Source organism: Phocoena phocoena, chromosome 8 (genome assembly GCF_963924675.1).
Source record: "Phocoena phocoena chromosome 8, mPhoPho1.1, whole genome shotgun sequence".
In the NCBI taxonomy this organism is placed as follows: Eukaryota; Metazoa; Chordata; class Mammalia; order Artiodactyla; family Phocoenidae; genus Phocoena; species Phocoena phocoena.
This window is the reverse complement of record NC_089226.1, coordinates 82,503,465-82,521,862: the sequence shown is the minus strand read 5'-3', so window position 1 is coordinate 82,521,862 and position 18,398 is coordinate 82,503,465. Positions and strand designations below refer to the sequence as shown.

The 18,398-nt window shown below is 41.4% G+C and overlaps 1 protein-coding gene across 2 annotated transcripts in view; it reads left to right on the top strand.

The window, feature by feature from the left end:
• The window catches only part of MPPED2 (metallophosphoesterase domain containing 2), a 171,787-nt gene that overhangs the window by 38,762 nt on the left and 114,627 nt on the right, over nt 1-18,398 (top strand). The window contains exon 3 of one of the 2 annotated variants that reach the window (XM_065881902.1): nt 9,535-9,716. The exons of the other annotated variant lie outside the window; for it this stretch is intronic. Coding sequence (XP_065737974.1) covers nt 9,535-9,716 — 182 coding nt within the window. The remainder of the gene's footprint in view (nt 1-9,534; nt 9,717-18,398) is intronic. 2 annotated transcript variants of the gene reach the window in all.

Genomic DNA, 18,398 nt, shown 5'->3' with positions numbered 1-18,398 from the left:
CCTATTCCCTGAGACACAACAGTATTGAAATTACAACAGTTAGTAACCCTGCAATGGACTCTCAGTGTTCAAGTGAAAGGAAGAGTCGCATGTCTCTCACTTCAAATAAAAAGCTAGGAGTGATTAAGCTGAGTGAGGAAGGCATGTCGAAAATCAAGATAGGCTGAAAGCTAGGCCTCTTGCACCAAACACTTAGCCAAGTTGTGAATGCAAAGAAAAATTCTTGAAAGAATTGAAAAGTGCTACTCCGCTGAATACATGAATGGTAAGAAAGTGTAACAGCCTTATTGCTGAGTGGTCTGGATAGAAGATCCAACCAGCAAGATTAGGCTTTCGCTTTCCTTTAAGCGAAAGCCTAATCCAGAGCAAGGCCCTAACCCTCTTTAATTCTGTGACGACTGAGAGAGGTAAGGAAGTCACAGAAGAAAAGTTTGGAGCTAGCAAAGGTTGGTTCGTGAAGCTTAAGGAAAGATGTCTGCATAACACAAAGGTACAAGGTGAAGCAGCAAGTGCTGATGCAGAAACTGCCACAAGTTATCCGGAAGATCTAGCAGAGATAATTAATGAAGGTGGCTGCACTAAACAACAGATTTTCAATGTAGGTGAAACAGCCTTATATTGGAAGAAACGCCATCTAGGGTTTCCATAGCTAGAGAGGAGAAGTCAATGCCTGACTTCAACCTTCAAAGGACAGGCTGACTCTCTTGGTAGGGGCTAATGCAAGTGGTGACTTTGAGTTGAAGCCAGTGCTCCTTTAGCATTCCAAAAATCCTAGGGCCCTTAAGAATTATACTAAATCTACTCTCCCTGTGCTCTATAAATAGAACAACAAAGCTTGGATGACAGCACATATGTTTATAACATGGTTTACTGAATATTTTAACCCCAGTGTTGAGACCTACTGCTCAGAAACAAAACAAAACAAAACCTTCTTTTCAGAATATGACTGCTCATTGACAATGCACCTGGTCTGCCAAGAGCTCTGATGGAAATGCCCAACGAGATTCATGTTGTTTTCATGCCTGCTAACACAGCATCCATTCAAGTTTGTGGATCAAGGAGTCATTGTAAGAAATACATTTTGTACGGCTGTAGCTGCCACAGATAGTGATTTCTGTCATGGATTTGGGCAAAGTAAATTGAAAACCTTCTGGAAAGGATTCACTGTTCTAGATGCCATTAAGAACACTTGTGTTTCATGAGAAGAGGTAAAAATATTAACAGTAACAAGAGTTTAGAAGAAGTGGATTCCAACCTTCATGGATGACTTTGAGAGGTTCAAGACTTCAGTGGAGGAAGTAACTGCATATGAGGAAATACCAAGAGAATTAGAAGTGGAGCCTGAAGATGTGACTGAATTGCTGCAATTTCATGATAAAACTTTAATGGATGAAGAGTTGCTTCTTATGGATGAGCAGAGGAAATGGTTTATTGAGATGGAATCTACTCGTGGTGAACATGCTGTAAAGACTGTTGAAATGACAACAGAGGATTTAGAATGTCATATAAACTTAGCTGATTAAAACAGTGGCAGGGTTTGAGAGGACTGACTCCAGTTTTGAAAGAAGTCTTACTGTGGATAAAATGCTATCAAACAGCATTGCATACTACAGAGAAATTATTTGTGAAAGGAAGAATCAGTAGATGCGACAAACTTCATTGTTGTCTTATTTTAAGAAATTGCCACAGCCACACCCCAGCCTTCAGCAGCCAGTATCGTGATCAGTCAACAGCCATCAGCATCAAGGCAGGACCCTCCACCAAGCAAAAAGATCACAGCTCACTGAAGCTCAGATGACAGCATTTTTTGCAATACACATTTTTTTAAATTAAAGATGTACATTTAAAAAAATTTTTTAGGTATAATGCTATTGCACGCTTTATAAAGTATAGTGTAAACATAACTTGTATATGCACGGGGAAACCAAAAAAATTCTTGCGATATTCGCTTTATTGTGGTGGTCTGGAATCGAATCCACAATCTCTCTGAGGTATGCCTGTCGTGAACTGACAGACCAACTGCAGAATCCTTAAAGGAAACACCCTTGTTGCTTCTTTGTCTTCCAGAACTTGCCATAGCACCTGGCACATAGGTAGATGCTTAAGAAATCGTTACTGACTGACTACCTTACTGACTGACTGTGTGGAATGACAGGCCTTCAGTACAGTGTCACGTGCCTTTTTTTTTTTTTCAAATGCAAGGGCAGTATCCAGAAGTGTAAGCCGATTAACCTGGTTGTTAGGTTAAAAGAATAGGAAACATTTAACCCCAGACAACACATCTCCAGTGGGATACTTAGGGCCCAACCATATGCCATCTGAGAGGTTTCAGTGGCTCCTACAGTAGCTAGCCTGATGGGCACCAAAACCCCTCCAGTGGGACCAACAGAGGGACCAGGAATTCCTATCGCGTGCAGTGCGTGAAGAATTAAATTGTTACCACTTAATATTCATTGAATGTCAGTGCTGTACTTTTGTACTAGGAGAAAATAGATGAGACACAAGACACTCCGTGCAGTGGGCTTTGTTAGCTCTCATTAGTTGGTAGTAGAACACTGCTGATACAGCAGTTCAGCAGTTAAAGGAAAGCAGTGCCCTCGGTACAAATGTGAGTATATTTATGCATCTGGTTCTGTTATGCTTCCTTACTGTGTTTCAGCACCGTTACTGTTCTGGGGCATGATGGCTAAATTGGGAGAGTTTTACCAGCTCAGAGTTGTAGCAAAACAAGAACAGCCCCGCTTCTGAAGGAACTATTTAAATCCCACATCCTTTAATTTTTGTTTTATTGTGGTAACTGGGATTCTGGCTTCTTTGTTCTCTTTTACACTAGAAATACCTGGGAGCTCCATCTATGGCCCGAAATTGCAGTTTCACTTGTCTTTATATGTAAGGTCTGGCTAATACTGATTATATTTGGATGGATCTGGACTGTGTTCACCTTTGCATTGTCTGGAGGCCAGAAAGTAAAATTGCAAAGAGAAAGAACATGCTTTAAGCTGCTTGCAAGACTGACTTGTTTCTGAGGTCTTGCACAGATTCCTAGTGGTGTAGGAACGAAGCAGCTAGTCATCTGGGCATCATTTGGTCCTGCCCCTCTTTTCATACTTGAAGAACAGAGGCTATAGGAGGGAAAGTGACTTGCCCAGGGTCACATAGCTAATTGATGACCAATGTAGTTGGGGTATAGGAAGGCCCTGGACACCACAACCAGAGCTCTTTTTAATGAGGCTTGTCTCTCAACTAAAGTAGCCCCTCTAATGACACCTGTATTTGGAAACATTCACAATCAGTCTGACTTGACGTCTCTGAGAATGAGGAACACTCTTTATCTTTACCAATATTCTAAAAATCAAATTTTATATTGCTTATTTTCCCTATGAACTATAACGTGTGGTTTTTGAAGTTTTAAGAGACTTCATTCAACTGGATCATGTACATAAGAATTGAGGGTGTCAGTGTATGGAGCCCTAAAACTTGGATAGTTTTGACAATTAATTCAAATAATTTTGAGCAGTCTCTCTAGATATTAATGGCTACAAGAGTTTAGGTGGTTGATTTGCTCTCATTTTATAATTTTTATCATCTTTTTCTCCAAGTGCAGGTATAGTTTTCGGTTCCAAAATTAAGTTGGTAGAAAGAGAAGTGAATTGGAAGTTAGAAAACTTGAGTTCTAGTTCTGTAGAGTAGACAAACCTGAAAAAATTTTAGTACTTACGTATTTCTTTGAACGTGTCATTGAAAAATACAACGCGTATCCACATCATGACTTCATAGATGATACTGTTTAGGGCAAAACTAAAAAAAAATTGTGTAAAAGCTGTAAGACACTTAACAAAAATTAATTAATAGTATACACAGAAAGGCAAAAACTGTGAAGAGGATATTCAGAGAAGAGAAACACAGGATTAGATCATCTCTGAAGCCCTTCCAATCTAAAAATTCTGTCACTTTACTAACTTAAGCCTGGTATTTACTTATTCATTGTTTTGCTGGCAGGTTTTGCATATCTTTATCAAACAGTCAAGTGGAGAAGGGACTGAATTCTTATGTCTAGGGAGGATGGTGTAACATCACAAACCTAATTTTAACTCTCATGCCATCTGAATTTTCAGGGTAAAAATGAAAGCTTTAACGTCCCATTCGAAAACTTTTTAAAGTCAGTGGAATGCATAAGCACAACATTGGGGTTTTCAAGTGGAATGGGGGATGATAAATACATAGAAATCCTGTTCAAATGTTTTGTCAGGGTTAGAGTCTACCCTGACGCTGAATTATCAGCTAATTGTGTACAATAGGCTTTTACTGCACTCTCGGCCTAAAGAAGAAATCCATGTCATAACAGACCACATGGTTACAGCTTTTCTGAAGATCTGTCAATAGGACTTGCAACACTGTGTACATTTGTTATTGGAAAAAATATCAACTATGGCCAGAAGAGGATTCCGTAATGTAAGCAGTAATATTATCATATTAGTTTTTTATGGGTAAAAAACTCTAATGGGTCAAGATGGAATAAATGAGAATGGTTTATTTGTTTGAATAGGCCATGGGATATATAAACATTTGACAATCAAGCTTTAAGAACAAGATTTGAGGCTTGGCCCAAAACCTGGAGACTTAATTGGAAAACCATTTAAGATGTTAACTCAGGCCTCCCCTAGGAAAGTCCTCCAGGGCGTCCAGCTCTGTTGGTTCTCCACTGCCTGTACTAGCATTTGTCTCGGATAAACAGCTCACTGGCCCATGAATCCACGTGGCCCATGAATTCTGACACTATAGATGGGGGGGGGCTCTGACCAATCAGATTGTATTCAGGAGATCACTAGGATTCTGGGGACGTTTGACATCCTATCACGCAAGGAAAAATTAAAGAAAATGTGGCCGCTCCCCTAGGTTAGGGAAGATTTCAGGGGATTGTAATACACGTCCTCAAATATTCGAAGAATTGTCAAACGGAAAAGGGACTGAATTCTCCTTTGCTATTTCAGAGTGCAGAACTAGGATTAAGAAGGAAGTGACAGGAAGGAAGTGAATGTTTTTCTTGACTGTGGATTATGTGCCCAGCGCTGTGCTGGCTGTTGTTCGTGTGATCTCCTTTAATTTCACCAAGTTGTGTGGTAGCCGTTATTATCTCCTTGTAACAGAAGGAGAGATGGAGGTCAGAGAAACTAACTACTACTACAAATAGTAGTAAAAATACTACCACTGAATTAAAAAAAAAAAACAAACCAAAAACCCTAGCATTTATTGTCTGCTGTGTGTCAGGCACCGTTCTAAGTACATTATTCTTGAGTACACTATTTGTACATTATTCTTTCTCATCCTCACGGCAGTCCTATGAGTACCTCATGGCAGGTACTATTTGTATACTCATTTTATTGGTAAGGAAACCAAGGCACAGGAATTAAGCACATTGCTTGGTGTCACACTGTTAATAAATGTGGAGTGGGATTCAGAGCCAGATTGTCTGGCTTTATAACCAACATGCCCCCACCCTTACGTCATTCTGCATCTTTACTTTCAGAGCATGTGCTGTGTGCCAATCTAGTGCCTGACAATTTATATCCTTATAGTAATATAATAGACTAGGCATTATTATTCCCATTTTACAGATGAGGAGAAAATTGAGGCTAAAAGAATGAAATAACTTGCCTGAAACAAATAGCTCGGCCAAATTGTTACTCAGTCTTCAGGCTCCAGGCCAAGTCACTTTGGACCACGCTCAGCTTTCTCAGAGTTTCTGGATCGGAAACTTTCTAGCAAGTAGAGCTATCAATAACCAGAATGGGCTGCCCTGGGGGAGGAGAGGGGACTCAGGAGCTCCCCTTCTCTGGAAACGCTGGAGAGAAAATTTATGTCAGCTAGGCAGGGAAGGGATAGAGGAAATTCAAGCTTCATATGAAGAATTGAACCCGATGCTCCCTAAGGTTTTGTCCAGCTCTGGGATTTTATGATGCTGTGTTTTCTTCTCATCTTCCCATGTCATCTTGTTTTCCCCTGGGTGTACTCAGATGTACGTGCAAATCTCAGTCTGCTATTTGAATCTAGCTCTGGGGGTTAGATTGCCTTGGTAAGACACTCACTTGCTAGGATATTTGACATGATTCCCTAGGGGAAATGTTAGGTCATGTGAGAAGTCAGCAGCATAAGCGGTAAGGCTGTTAACTAAGAAGGAAAATGCAGCGGGAGGGTCTTCCCACAATGTGAACAGGTAGATCTGCCCATAGCAGTCAGGGTCTCCCTTAAACTTGCTTTCACAGGAAAATGTTTGGCTGTCTTGCCTTTTTCAAGGCGTTTGCCTAATGCCCAGTTTGGAAATAGTCGTTTCCCTAGGGTTGTCTCAACTTTCGTTATATCCATGGCAACTTGCCTACTCTACTAGATATCTTATTTTCAGCTCTGAATGCCTTTGGGTGGAAATGCCTTCCTTCCTATGACCCCCCAGGTAATATTTGTCATGTTATTCAGTGTGGCTCTGACAGGCTGCACCATCTTGTCTTCCTGTACTTAGTCCTGTGCGTAACAAAGAACATCAGTGTCTCTGGGTCAGGGGATGTATGTAAATTCTGTATCTGCATCTTTATATCCCCCAATTCCCCAACCTTCTACCTTGAGTCAACCCTCCATATCTCTCCCCAACATCTACTAATTGTTTCTCTTTGATGACATCAGGTTGGTGGTGTTGATGGGTGGGCCCTCTCAGCCCTCCTGTGTCCCTCTGACTCATTGTTTTATTTCAGCTGAAAGCTGACAAGACACATTTTTCTTACTTCTTCCTCTCCCCTCTTTTTTTTTTTTTATCCCTTGGCCTTTATTTCACTGTTAATGATGTTGGACATTTGAGTGTTTCTCTGGAGGAGGCAGGAAGATGGGGAAGGATGTTGAAGCCGCTCAAAAATTTGACTGGTGTTTCAATAGTCATAGAAAGTGATCTCTATGGATCAAGGATTTTTATGCAGTAGTTGTGCCCATAGCTTAGCTGAGTTGTGGAAAGAAAGAAACGGGATTGTCTATGCTTTACCATCAGGATGAGAACTGAACTGGAAAATAAAGATATATAAATATTGACTTTATTCATATAAAGTCCAGTGGTTTCATTCAGATGTTGGTGGTTTCAGTATACATGTGCACAGTCCCAATCTGGTGAGTATCTTAACTTTAGGTATAGGAATAGAATATTACGTATCACTTTCAGAGGGTGACACAGTCTGCTGCGGCAGGGAACAGTTCTTCATTCCCTGGGAAAACTACTTTTAGAAGATAGGCAATATAGGGGCTTCCTTGGTGGCGCAGTGGTTGAGAGTCCACCTGCCGATGCAGGGGACACGGGTTCGTGCCCTGGTCCGGGAGGATCCCACATACCGCGGAGCGGCTGGGCCCGTGAGCCATGGCTGCTGGGCCTGCGTGTCCGGAGCCTGTGCTCCGCAGCGGGAGGGGCGGCAGCGGTGAGAGGCCGGCGTACCGCAAAAAAAAAAAAAGAAGATAGGCAATATCAATTGATACAATTAGAATCACTGAGACCGAGTATAATAGAGTCTCAGTAATGGAAAGGCAGACAAACATTTTTATATATTTTTTATTTTTAATATTTATTCAGTTTTATTTATTTATATGGCTGTGCTGGGTCTTAGTTGCGGTACACGGGATCTTCATTGCCGCATGTGAGATCTTTAGTTGCGTCATGTGGGTCTTTTAGTTGTGGCATGTGAACTCTTAGTTGCGGCATGTGGGATCTAGTTCCCTGACCAGGGATCGAACCTGGGCCCCCTGCATTGGGAGTGCAGACTCTTAGCCACTGGACCACGAGGGAAGTCCTTATATATATTAAAAAATTCAACATTGGATATAATCATGAGGGTTTCCAGGTTACTCATGAGATCTCAGTGGATTAGTGAATTTTCTCCATGATAACAGCATTGTTCATTTCTAACCTTTTCAGGAAAAAATCCTTTTTGTTTTTTTGCAGAAGTTAAACTTTTTTTGGGGTTTCCAGTGAGACTCGCTGCGTTTACCAGTTCACAGTCCCTCCGTCCTTTCTTTCTTCTTCCAGCTCTCCTTTCTTTTTCCTTACTTTCCTTCTTCTCTGACAAAGATAAAATAAAATTAAAAGATTAACCATTAAAGAAATGCAGTACTATCCAGGTTGTATACTGATGTCTTTATTTCCTTCACGAAAATTGCCATTGTTCAAATAGATTGTTTCTTTTTTAAAAAGTGGAAAAAGGAACAAAAAATTAAACAGAGGCTTTAGAGGCAACATGTACAGGGAATCTTGTGTTGAGCTTTCCTTGTGTTCTCTGCTGCATTTTAATGACCCAGGGTGGGGCGGTGATATGAAACATTGTCCCTTATTTAACGTTTTACACCCTCATCTCCACATTGTGTATTTGCTTCTCTTGTGACCTTTTCGTTGCATTGGTAACTGCTTCTTTTCATCCATAATCCAAAGTAAGTATACCTTCCTGCAGAGAAATTACAGGAAGCTGTCAGTGTAGAGTTAATATAGTTAAAGCACCCTTAACTCTGCTATAAACCCCTTAAATAATTAAAACTGTATGCTTGAAGAGTCAGATTTGCATTTCTTTACCAAGTTTATTTAGCACACTTTGTTACACTCAATTAAATGAGAATGTTCTGTTTCACTTTCTTTGCTTCGGGTGGATCATTTTGCCTTTTGATTCTTGTGCCCTAGTGGTAATTTCACAGTGCTTAGGTCTCTAAAACTGAACATATATTAATGCATATGTAGATCTATACACACCCATTAAAAGGTTTACTATTTGTACTGAATAGAATCTTTGCCCAAGGCATTTGAGCATTCCAAGTAACCTAAAGTGTAACTGGGACAGCAGATAATTCATGGTGGTAAAGAAGGAGCTGGACAAAGTTGTTGGAACATCCAGTGTTTCATTTAAAAAGCCCTGTAACTTCGGCATCACCTTCAGTGCCCACAATTTGATGTGTGAATCTCCCTGCGAAAACAAGAAGATAAAAGGTGTTGAATGGTTCTAGAAAGGAAATGAAATACAAGTACTATGACTCTTCACATCTCAGTTGGCAAAGCATGTGCAGAATGTTCTTCATAAATTAGTTCATTGCTTAAGTTATGCATGTTTAAGGAGGAATAAATTAGTTATATCCATTTCCTAATGAGTAGTGGGATCAATTGGAGCTTGATGAGAGAGGAAAGAGCATCATTTTACTTCCCCAGTTGGGTTCGATATCCCTAAACTTCACCATGAATCACTCTCTCAATTTCCTGAGTTATTTCTGACTCTACGTGTAAGATAGTCTGGCCTTTTAATTTTCCCGCCAGGTAAGTAAGACTTTTTGAATTTGCCCAGTGGGTTTGTAGACGGGAGGTGCTGTCTCCTTTGCACCCAGAAGTGTTCCTTGTTACAATGGGCCCTTCTGTCTTTGCATCGGTTTATCTGGGTGTGTTCACGGATAACAGTCAATGTGTATGTGCGATGACAATTACGAGGGTTCTAATATGTTTAACTGTTATGGGATCTGTTATGTCTACTTTAGGGTCGACCCCATCCCATATGACACTCCAAAACCAGCGGGCCACACGCGGTTTGTCTGCATCTCAGACACACACTCCAGAACAGATGGTATCCAGATGCCTTATGGGGACATCCTTCTCCACACAGGCGATTTCACCGAGCTGGGACTGCCCTCAGAGGTTAAGAAGTTTAATGACTGGTTAGGTAAGGAATGATTGCGTTCTGGCGCCCCCAATTAACCTTTCCCGTCCGAGTGTCACTCACTGCGTCCTAATTGAATTAGAGCACTTGGAAGCTAGCTCAGCCATTTCTCGTATGAAATGCGGTGGTGTCTAGCTTTAATCCAATTCTGTTAATTAAAGATGAATTTTTAGATATTTAATTTTACTGTGCATCCTTTCAGTGCCTGGCCTCGGTGGCTCTGGGGCAAAGGGATGGAAAGCTTTGAAACCAATCTCATCTCACTCATTCTGCTTTAATGAGGGCATTCATTGGCACACATGAGACGTAGAATCATATTTTTAATTCATTGGCTCTGCAATCCTTCCCAGATATTATAAGTGAAGACCTACTAGTAAGAGACCATTTCTAAGGAATGAAGGAGGATGTAAAAGCCCTTATATAAAGGGAGGGTCCTAGCACAGGGCTGCTTGGGGGCAGCTTTCCCAAGTGAACCAGAAGGGTATCCTAAGACCCCTGAAAAGATAAGATGTCCTGCTGTAAAGCTCCAAAAATTTGGAATACGAAACCACCCTCCACTCTGTGGAATGGTAATAGCAACTTTGTGGTTTCTGTAGAGGCACCCATGGGTCGGGGTTATGGGAAAAACGTTGGCTCCTGGGTCAGGCAGTTGCCAAATATTAGCATTACAAGGCAGTCATGGGGTTTTTCATAGTGAGATTAGATGACAGATCTTTTTCAGAATCCTCTTAGGTGAGGGAAAGGAGTATAAGAATTACATAGTAAAGAGTAAAAATCACTCCGCAAGAATAACGTCATGAATAATGTGTCAGCCAACAAAAATTACTCAGGAGATTTAAGCAGAAACTTGAAAATTCATTTTTCCATCAAACTAAAGCAGGGTTTGAGACATTTTTAAATAATTGATTAAGTGATAAAATATATGTGTTAATGGAAAACAATATTCATTAAAAACAGTGAAAATATTTTAAAAACAATGAGCCTAACTATAACATAACTATTTTGAGTTTTCCTGTGACCTTGCACATCTATCCACCTTTTATAAAGTTGACAATAGGGTACATATCTGTTCTTTTGTCTGTTTTCATTTGATAGTATTGGTAAGATTTTAATTGATTTTGCATAACTTCCATATTTATCCTTTTTGATAGCAGTATGACATTTGTATTGTTCTGTATGTTGATCTAATAAGACATCCCTCTAAAAAATGAACATTTAAATTGATAACAATTTTTCCTCTGAAGCTAGCACTGAAATGTGCGTTTTCATTTGTATATGTCTTTTTGCTTCCATTGACTTATTTCTTAGGGTAAAGTACTGTATGAGTTAAATTACTGAGTCAAAGGATATGAAATTGTTTATGATTCTTGCTGTACGTTGGCATCTTGCTTTCCAAGGGGATTGTAGCTGTGTACTGACTATACCAATTTTACCACGATCTTGGCAACATTGGATATTGGAGCTTTATATTTTGTACTGTTTCAGTAGGTATTCAGTCATCTCACTTAAAACAGCAAGATATCTTAAATATCATTCAGCACAATCTCATTCTTACAAATGACTCAGATACAGAGAAATTACCTGACTTGCTCAGACTCTCCTTGTGGTAGAGCTGGGCCTATAATCCAGATCTTCTCACTCCTCTTTTGCATCTGTCAAATTTGCTTTCAAGTACTATTCTCTCTTCATTTTAGTAACGTGTATTTATGAACTATTAGCAGACAAAATTATTTGGGGTTGAATTTTGACAGTTTTAAACTGTTCTGTGACAGCTGAATCTCAACACAGAAATGATCTCGCTGCATTGACAATGTTGATTTGTAAAGGAGTAACCCCGTGGGAAGCGTTTACAGAAATAAAAGACAGGATAGATCCTGGTTATAATCTTGTTTAGCCACTGACCTTGGGCAACTGAGTTAACCTCGCTTTTCCCCTTGGTTTCCCTCTGTAGAACGAAGGATTAATACCACCTGTCTTTCTGGTTTGTTGTGCAGGTTAATCAGTACATGATTGCAGCTAGGAAGTTTTTGTGGGCCATTCATAACTGAATGGGGAATGTGGCGAACGAACCATCAACAGATATTTACAGGGTAAAAGCAAGAGGAAGTCAGAGGAATTGTTTAGTAGAATGGACGTAAACACGGGGAGATTTCATAAGGGAATGTACTCCATAGATGGAAAAGTGCCATAACTAAGGAAAAAAAAAAGTAAAGAAATAAAATGCTGAGGTCCAGTTGCAAGATCAGTTCCTTCTCGTCCCATTTCCCCTCTGATCTCCTGAGGCAGGAGGAAGGGTTCTCTGCGAGGCACGCAGAATGCGAGGCTGAAGGCAGCCCACAGCGGGGTAAGGATAGAGAAGTTTAGAATCCCACAGGGAAAGCCCAGAGTAGCTCAGTTACCCCAGCAACCTCAGGGTGCTCCACGGGTGAGCGATGGTGTGTGATGACACTCTACCACTTGGCTCAGTTGGGAACCTCTCACCCGAAAAGAGTGCTTCCAGCAAAAGCTGCCAGGTGGCCTAGGAGAGTGGAGTCAGGGGTCAGATCAGTCTAGGGCTTTTGCCATAACAGGGCATTCAACTCTCACCAGAATGGTTCCTCACAGATTCGGCAGGCACTGAGATCCAGTGAACCTCTAACTGATTTCCATCTCTCTAGTCTAGGCCACCCTGATTCTTGGAAACAGCCCGACCACCCCCCAGGCTCCCTTACTTTCCCAAAAGGCTAATCTATTTCGGCTATAGGCTAGGGACTCCTTCTCTCCCTATAATATGCTTTGAAGGTTGCTAATGTTATCTGCATTTTACAGATGAGGAACCTGGAGCTCAGCTGGGCTATCTTAGCAGAAAAGAAACTCAGAGAGGCTAAGAAATCCACCCAGATTCACTCAGTGAGTAAACTTGGGGTTGTCTGACCCCCAAGTTATGAGCCCTTTCCCATTCCGTGGTGTTATGAGTGGGTTTATGGCAGCTAGGAAGCTTACAGACTTTAGGCTTGAATTAAATATGGTAGCTTCCAGCAGCTTCATGTGGAAGTTGAGTAGCTGTTTGACCATGTGCTGTTATTTTAAAGATGTGGTTAAGCTCCGCCCATCTTGAATCTCACGCTGACCTACCAGCTGCAGGGGCTGAGAATCCCATCACGAGTTCTGTGTTGGTTCAGACATGGTGGGCCCCTGGTTAATTTGTACATATGCCACCTGGCAGGAGGAACACACAAAGTTATTAATACAAAGTAGTTTATGAGATAGGCAGGTGGCACAGGGTCATAAGATGATAGGACCCAAACTAGGTACAGCCAAAGGTTGGAAAGGTAATGCAGCCTTTAATGATTACGAGCAGCTAGGAAGAGCCTGTGTTGAATTCCCTGCCTTTCATAAGTTGCTTAAACTCCTGAGCCTTGATTTTCTCATTTGTAAAATGGACGTAATAATAATAATATAGCCCATGGTTGCTGTGAGAATATACTCTGTGATATACTCTCTGACCATTCTTAACACACCCCTTGGCCTCTGGACTTTCAACAGATAGTGTAGAGGGAGACAACAGAGCCAGCGGCATAGAATGCAAAAGGCAGAGACTAGAAAGGACTGGCGCCATAGATTTAAGAGGAATTTAGAGTGTAAGACGGAGCCCGTAGAGGCTGAAGACAGGTCTCCCTCTTAACAATTACACTAGTGGGACAGAACATTGGGACTGTAAGAAGACTTGGAGGTCCCACCTCCTCATTTTTTTTTTTTTTTTGCGGTATGCGGGCCTCTCACCGTTGTGGCCTCTCCCGTTGCGGAGCACAAGCTCCGGACACGCAGGCTCAGCGGCCATGGCTCACGGGCCCAGCCGCTCCGCGGCATGTGGGATCTTCCCGGACTGGGGCACGAACCCGTGTCCCCTGCATCGGCAGGCGGACTCTCAACCACTGCGCCACCAGGGAAGCCCCCACCTCCTCATTTGATGGAAGGGGAAACTGAGGCCAGAGAGATTATGTGAATTACTCAAGGTCACTCAGATAAGTAGTGGTCTTGTTGGGACTGAGACTTGTATTGTCTATGGGTGGCAGGGGCTAGACACCGTACCTCTTCCCCCACCCCTCCGTTACATGTATCATTTCATGCAGTCCTCAAAATAACTTGTGAAGTAGCTTCTATGACTTATGAGTAAGCTATTATTAGCTTCTTTATTACTTAGGAGGAAAACTGAGCCTTGGTGAAGTGAACTTACCTAAGATCACGTGACTAGGAGGTGACCTGAGGATTTGATATTAGGTCTATCAGACTCTACTTCCCATTTGTGTTCTCCTGTCTTTCTCTATTCCCAGTCTGTGGCTTGGGATCCCTGCTGGAGGGACTATATCCTGAGTAAAATGGTGTTTTTTGTTTGTTTGTTTGTTTGTCTTTTGTGGTACGCCAGCCTCTCACCGCTGTGGTCTCTCCCATTGCGGAGTACAGGCTCCGGACACACAGTCTCAGTGGCCATGGCTCACGGTCCCAGCGCTCCGCGGCATGTGGGATCTTCCCGGACTGGGGCACGAACCTGTGTCCCCTGCATCAGCAGGCAGGCTCTCAACCATTGCGCCACCAGGGAAGCCCAATGGTGGTTTTTTAATAACTACCTTTCTAAACATACACACTAACACATATATAGGCTCAGAGCCTAAGGTGGGCCTATGTCATTTCTCATATGTCAGAGTTGTCGGAAAGAGGTACAGATAGGTCTTTGCTAAAGAAATACTTTTTAAGGTGATAGTTAAATCCTATAGTCCCATTCATGTGTTAGTTCAGATATGCTCCAGGGGTGTCATGAATGAATAGGCTTTGGTGGGCTGAACTGGGATCCTAGCCACTCAACCATTACGGCATTTTCTTTTTTATCTTGGCAAAAAAGTATCTCAGTCACAGACTAGGCTTAAAAATAAACTTGCCAACTATAGATTAATTGCCAGTTAAAATGTAATTGTTTTTATTGTTGATAAATTCCAAACCGCTGAAATGCCTGAAGGCACCTTTTGTGAGGCAGTGGGTCGTGTGTGGTCTTCCTTCACTTTGCCCCTTTGGTCTTTCTGTGTCTCTTTGATGTTCTTTACTGATCACTTGATTTCATCGTTCCTGTCCTCTCATGTTTAGAATATTTGTGGTAACCTTCTTCTTGAATATGCATATATGTCCATGGATGCTGCACAAATGGAGACCTTATCATTTGATTGCACACCCACCTTCATATTTCCAACTCTCAGTTACACCCACACCAACTTTCTTCCCATCCCCCGAATGCACATGCCCTTCCACACCGCTTTCCTGTTGCAAACCCTGTTCCCACTTCCTGGAATGACCTTCTCCTCCAGGAGAACTCCTTCATCCTGCATGACTGGTTCTTTTTCCCTTAACACTTTGGTCAGGCATCTGTGCGGCCCTTCCCGTGGTTGTTATGTCATTGTTTCCTTGTCTGTCCCCTGCCTAACAAGTGCTCCTCGTACACCCAAGTTCTGAGTAGGGCCTGGAACATAGTCAGTGCACACAAAGGATTGTTCAATCACTGAGTGAATGAATGAACATAAAGGATAGGACTTTTCTTCTGCCTGCACGTTTGGCCAAAACTTTAAAATTATGTTGTACTGCATATAAAATGTCTCGCCCTGCCCTTCCTTTTCCTTTTTGTCCTCAAAGTATGTATCCAGTTGGCTATCGTTGGTGATTCCTATATACTGTGCAGAAATGCTTAAAAAGGGTTTGTGGTGGTTGTTTTGTTTCCTGTATTATAATTAGAAAGACAGCTTTCTTGGGTGGCCTGTTCTTTTAGACGAAAGTTGATGTTTAACAATCTAGTCACTCAAAATCCCTTTTAACACAGCACTAATGCCATGAAATTAAAATTATGGCTTTTCTTGGGTCTCAGTTGTCATTTAATAGCTCTGAGTTTCAGTTTCTCCAGGGTTGAAAGAAAGAATGAAAATGCTTCCTTGGAAGATCTCAAGCAAAGGGTTCTTTGTATTTGTAGGAGCACTGTATTAGGCGCAGTTATAACAGAGTCTGACCGTAGCAAACATCCCAGATCATAGACGCACAAACTGATTTTGCCCCTTTCAGAATAATCATACCGGGAGAGTGTGTTCCTCTTCCAGTGATCTTGCTATTGGCCCAAAGCTTTGGAGCTGGTCTTTGGGAAAAGCTTTCACAGCCTGGGCTATTTATTTTATTCTTATAATACATGTAATGTTCATTCCTGATAACTTAGAAAATAGAGATAAGCGAAAGAAGATAACAAAAGTACCCATGGTCAGAGATACCACTGTTAACATTTTTAAAGAATGCTTTCTATTGAATAGAATAGGGTGATTCTATACAGGATGTTTTCTGTTGATACACACGTACGCATACATATACGTGAGTGCTTTTTACCAAAATAGAGATCTTACAGTAATACTGTTTTGTAGTCTGTTTTTCATCTCAACAATATATCAAGAACAACTTTCCACATCAATAAATATGGCTAAAATACTTTTTTCCAAAAAAAGCATACTTTTCGATATAAATAGGATACGCATGTTATAGAAATTCAAGTTTTTGACACGTGCAAAGTAGAAAATATACATTCCTCTGTATAACCCTGTCTCCAGAGTAATTACTATTCGATGTGTAGCATTTGAGAAATTTTTCTACTTTGAATATCCTCAACGGCAGCAAGTCTTTACCCTTTAAGTGTTTTTAAGGAATATTTTAATTTTTTTTCCTTTTCACAATTTGTTGATTTTATTTTAACCATCCTCATCCGTGTTCTCTGCTGCTATAACAGTCAGTCTCTACACAGATGACCATTTCTCAGCAGCGCATTTCTCAAGGTACACAGCAGATGGTTCTGAGGACTCTGGCCCGTGCTCTGTAGTTACTGGCTACACTGGTAATTACTTGAAGTGGTGAAGTTTTCTAGGGTTCTTGGTCCTGGGAGGACTGTTTTCATTCAGTTTCTTATTCATCCTGTGGTAATGGCTGAACACTGTTGTCCTTCTTGTTCCTTTAGGATTTCATGAAACGATGGTAGTTATTGGAGAGGCTTTCCTTCCCCCTGAACTCCCTTGAAGGGAGTTTAATTTCATGTTGTCTTAGCCTAGAAGGGCAACAGAGTGAAACCAGAAGGACATTGTTTTAGGAGAAGAGGTTAGGGATAGGATGGAAGGGCAGGCTTCGCAAGAAGGAGTACAAATTGAGAATGGTGTTTGTACCACCCATGGCAAGCAGGAACCTTGGAGGGAAGGGAACCCATGGGGAAGAAGGAGAGAAGCATGGGTAGGGTCATTTGGCCTTGCCAGCATCTCTGTTTAAGGAGTATTTTTAAAGTTAACAGAGCTACACGTATTGTCCTGTAACTTTAGAGAATAAAATTACAGCACAGCATTCTGCTGAATGGGTGCACTCTGGCTTATTTAGCCAGATCTTTACTAGTAGACACCTATGGTGTTTTCATTTTTCTTTATTATTACCTGCACCGGTGTGATGATCATCCTTCTTGTGCTCTCTTTGCAAACATCCTTAATTTATAGGATGTCTTCCTATAAGTAGAATTGTTGCTTCAGATGGTATGTACTTTGAAAAAAGGGTTTAATACGTATTGTCAAATTTCCCTATATAAAGATTGTAATTCCTTTCTGATACTCTCAGTAGTATTTGGGAGTTGGTGTCACATATTTTTGAATATCCTCAGTGGCAGGAAATCTTCACCCTTGAAGGGCTTTTTATTTTTTTTTTAATTTATTTTTTTACCCCAATAGAGAAGGTTACCTTCCTCCATGAAGGGCTTTTTAAAAATGACTACAGACTCTTTTTTTTAATTGTGAAAGCTTACGTACTCATTGTGAAAAAATGCAAATAACTGTACAGAAAAAAACCAAGTTCACTACTCTTCATAGTGGGAGTGTATCCTGTCGTGTAGTGTATGAATGCATGTGTGTGCATATTGATGTATGAAAAGACAGTATGGTGTCAGGTTAAGAGCGTGAGTACCAGATTTAGTCTGTGTGTGTTTAAATCCTGCTTTCAACATTGTTAATTTTGTGATCGTCAATTTATTCATCTGTAAAAGGAGAGTTATTAATGCTTAGTGTATCTAACCTACAAGAATTGTGGTGAGGTTAAATATAATAATGGGTACCCAATGTGTACAGGTAGTGAATGGTCACTAAATGTTACCTACTATTCAAGCTGCCATGACTCCTTTCTGTCCTTCTGGTGAATTTCTCTTATTCCCCGGGACGCCAGAACTTCAGGGAAGGTAGCCCTACATTCTCTTGTGCCACAGTGACCTCTGGCCGGTGGCCCACTCTGCCTGTGGAGCATAGAAAAGGGTGAGCACCATGGCCTCCCTGGCCCCCAGAAACCTGGCCCTGTCTCCTTTCCCACACACAACACACAAAGACGTCTCCTTGGATTCTAATTAACCTGTGAAGCACACACCTGAGGAGGCCAGGCTCAGTCTCCCGTCATCTCCCTTGTCTCCCTCCTTGAATCTGGCCCACTGACTCGCCACCCCTACACGTGCACACAGTGTCACCGTCCCTCCTGAAAACCATTCCTGCCCAGTAGCTTCCTGTCTTACAAACTCCAGCACACCAGGCTTTAGCCAGCTTATCGATGGCAGATTTCAATTTATTTTTTAAATTCTTACGCATAATGCTTTCTAGGTGTGGTTTGCACATTTAA